We start from the raw sequence: 3,913 nt of genomic DNA, 5'->3' as shown, positions 1-3,913 counted from the left end.
TCAGATGTTCGTCTTCACCTGAAGCACACGCGGTCGTTGCTCCACCTCCTCAGGTCGACCAGCTGCAGGCAGTCGTCACGGCAACAGCTGAGCAGATGACGGTGATCGGAGCTGATGTTCAGCGAGGTGACTTTCCCCTGAGCAGGAAGCTCCTGAACGCAGCACGCCGTCCTGACACGCAGCACAGTTACCATGGTTACAGCCGTAAATATGAAGTGGCGAAAGAGTAAAACCGTGACGGCGTGAAGCTGAATGGTGGTGAAGTGGTTAATAAGTGAGGCGGTCAGGAGGTGAAGTGGTGACATACGCTACAAAAAAAAACTAAAAGACAAAAAACTATTGATTTCGATTTGTGTTTTATGTAGTTTTATGTTGTTTTTTAAAATCCGGTTTTATTAACAAATATTTGATGTTATTCATTTCTTTTTTGTACTCAGTGTCGGCTGGTCAGGATGGAAACTCTGAAATATTAGTGATTTTATGTTGTTTTTTTAAATTATTGTTTTAGTTTTATTTAAAGCTGGACAAATCCTCAGTGTAAAAACTGTGTGAGAAAGAAAACTAAAACAAATACAATAAATGAATATTAATACCATATAATAAATAAACAATAGAAAAATAAAACAAAAAGATCAAAACTGGACCAATCAGAGCTCAGTGAATGATGTAATGGTCTGATGCTGGTGTGTGATTGGAGGACAGAGCTGTCAATCATCAGCTGATTTGAGGGGGGGCTCTGAAGGCTGAGCTGTTGCTAGGTAACAGAGGGAGACAGGGAGTCCACAGATGAATGAGAGGTGTGATGAGAGGGTTAAAATCACAGCCGATGGCCAGAGACCAGACTCGACTGACTCTACTGTTTCTATTTCTATTGTTTCTACTGTATGTTTCTACTGAATCTGTTTCTACTGAATCTGTTTCTACTGTATGTTTCTACTGAATCTGTTTCTGCTGAATCTGTTTCTACTGAATCTGTTTCTACTGAATCTGTTTCTACTGAATCTGTTTCTGCTGTTTCTGTTTCTGTGTGAAGAGTAAAAAAAGTCAAAAGTAAAGTGGTGAATTAGTGAGGTGTGCGGATAAGTGAAGTGCTGAATAGCTGAAGTGATAAATAAGTCTGTTGTTGGAGTGAGTGAAGTGGTGAATAAATGAGGTGGTTAATAAGTGAAGAGTGTAAGAGTGTGGTAGTGCCGTGCTGTTGGCTGGTACACACTAGAAGATAATCGGGCTGATTTCGGCCCGATTCGCCCCTTACAACGGTCGGGGGGGCATTCCCAACTCAGGGCTGGTCGGAACCGATTATCTGCCAAAATAATTGTTAAGTGTGAGAAGTTATCTAAATAATCTTAATGTTACCGACTGTCGGAGCCTCTTCCATCTCGCATCATAAATAAAATAAATAAATAAAAAATAAAACATGTTTGAAATTTCCGACTGTCGTTTCTGACGGAATGCCGAGCGGAAACAGCCAATGAGAGCGAGGACACCGGGAAGCGTCACCAAACAGATATGGTGTACAAGTACAGCTGAAAAACAACTCACGCTGCAAAACGTATGATCCACGCTCGCTCCGTCTTCTCAGCCATGACTTGATCCAAAACTTTTTCTATGGTTTGGTTTTTCGCTGCAAAACAAGACGCACGCAAACGCAGCCAGCTGACGACGGCGATCCCCCTCCATAGTTGTTCTGAAGTCACGTTTGATCACGCGAGATTCTGTGAGATCTCTGAGATTCTGTGGGATAGCCACCGTGACATCTTAACTACAAACGGCGAGCGTGAGGTCTGACGATCTGGCCGAATCGTCCAGTGTCCAAATCTTCTAGTCTGTACCAGGCTAAAGTGAAGGTGTGAACGCGTGAAGGTGTGTTACCTGGTGTCCCAGACTCTGATCTTGGAGTCGTAGTGCCCGCTGATGATGCAGTTCTCAGAGCAGACGAGGTCGCTGCAGTACGACGCCACGTCGACCACCTGCACACCTGCAGAGACACGCCCACCTCAGTCAGCGCCTGATCAGCTGTTGATCAGTTATTGACGAGTTATTGACGAGACTCACATGCGGCTCTGTGCAGGTCCCACTGTCGGATGGTTCTGTCTGCGCTGCCCGTCACCACCTGATGGAGACAACCGCTGAACCTCGCCGCCGTCACCTTCCTGCTGTGACCCGTTAGAGTCAACTGAGACAGAGACGGGAATCTCAAAATACAGGGTCTCTGAGATGGAAAGTCTCAATATTTTGGCAAAAAAATGGGAAAATTTTCAGAGAAAAAGCAGGAACATTTTCTGAAAACAAGTCAGAAAATCTAAAGATTAAAGATTGGAATATTTTTGGGATAAAAGTTTCACAAAACATTTTGGAAAATTTTTAAGAAAAGGTAGTCTGAATATTTTGAGAAAAAAAAATATTTTCAGAATTGTTAGAGTCAGACAGAGGGACAGGTGAGACAGAGGGACAGGTGAGACAGAGGGACAGCAGAGACAGAGGGACAGGAAAGACAGAGTGACAGCAGAGACAGAGGGACAGCAGAGACAGAGGGACAGGAGAGACAGTGGGACAGGTAAAACAGAGGGACAGGTGAGACAGCTCTTAGCTTCACTAGCAGGAGGGGCTGTTAACATGTAAAATGTGAACATGTGTAATGGTAAACACCTGCCTACTCTCCAGCAATATGGGGACTGCCCCACTCCCCTAAACCGAACTACTGATCGCTGTTATGGAAATATCCCTGACGCGTATAAAACGACATGCAGACCTCACCTCAGGAACCGGACCACAGTGAAATCCATCTCTTGCCCAAATATAAAGCTCTGGTAAAAAGGGTGAAACCAGTCACCAAGCCAATACAGGTGTGGTCTGACAGGTGTAAAGAGTAAGACATCTGTCTTCTGTGTTTGGTGGGCTGAAATTTCCAAACTTCCACCCTGGTGGACAATAAAGATATATACTATTCTATATATTCTATTGTATATTCTAACTTGTTAAGTGTTAATGTTAAATGTGTTAACTGTTGAAGTGTTAGCTGTTAAATTATAAGCTGTGAATGTGTTAGTTGTTAACGTGATAATTCTCAATTGTTAACTGTGAACGTGATAAATGTTAGATAAAGTAGAGACTGTGAAAGTGTAAACTGGTTAACAGGTAATCTGCTGAGGTGTAAACTGTGAATTTGTTAACTGGTAACTTGTTAAATGTTAACATGTAAACTGTTAAAGTACAAAGTGTTAACTGTGAATATGTTAACAGTGAATGTGGTAAATGTTAACACTTTAACTGTGAAAGTGGAGACTCTTAATGTGTTAACTGTTAACTTGTTAAATGTTAACATGTAAGCTGTTAAAGTACAAATTGTTAAAATGTTAACTGTGAATGTGTTAACTGTTAAAATGTAAACAGTGATGATGAGCTCGTGGCGGTTACCTTGGGACTGGAGTCGTCGAGCCGCCACAACATGGCAGACTTGTCATAGGAGGCGGCGAGAATCCTGGAGCCCTGCCGACGAGCGCACAGGTGTGAGAGCGTGACACAGCACAGTTTAACTCGGCCAGGTGACTCGTGTACTCACCGTGGGGTCAAACTCGACGCAGGTGATGCCCTCCGTGCTGCCGTCCAGAGTCGCCCTGTGAGTCAGCGAGCCTGGTAACATCATCAGCGAGGTCACCGACATGAAAACAAGAAGATGATGATGATGTAACAAGTGCGAGGCACGTACCTGCTCGGACCTCCCACAGCTTGATGACCCGGTCGGTTCCTCCGGTGGCCAGCAGGAGGTCAGAGCTGGAGCTGAACCGCACAGCGTTAATGCCCTGCTCATGGGCGTCCTGAAGGAGACAGCAGAGGACAGACAGCACTGGACTTGAGGACAAGTCCACTTTTTTTTTTTTTTAAGTCTGAATATATACAGTCATGGAAAAAA

The 3,913-nt window shown here is 43.9% G+C and overlaps 1 protein-coding gene across 1 annotated transcript; it reads right to left on the bottom strand.

Moving 5' to 3' along the window:
* Positions 1–14: 14 nt before the first annotated feature.
* On the bottom strand, positions 15–3,852 carry LOC121965797 (protein Atg16l2-like; the record flags this gene model as incomplete). The annotated part of the gene is made up of 6 exons (XM_042515918.1): positions 15–171; positions 1,873–1,978; positions 2,056–2,176; positions 3,418–3,489; positions 3,563–3,633; positions 3,710–3,852. Coding segments are annotated over 6 exons (670 nt in total), but the record flags the coding sequence as incomplete, so codon positions are not given.
* Between the last annotated feature and the right edge of the window lie 61 nt (positions 3,853–3,913).

The sequence above is a fragment of the Plectropomus leopardus genome, unplaced genomic scaffold, assembly GCF_008729295.1.
Source record: "Plectropomus leopardus isolate mb unplaced genomic scaffold, YSFRI_Pleo_2.0 unplaced_scaffold21651, whole genome shotgun sequence".
In the NCBI taxonomy this organism is placed as follows: Eukaryota; Metazoa; Chordata; class Actinopteri; order Perciformes; family Serranidae; genus Plectropomus; species Plectropomus leopardus.
The sequence above is the reverse complement of the archived record's forward strand: the minus strand, read 5'-3'. Positions and strand labels throughout refer to the sequence as shown.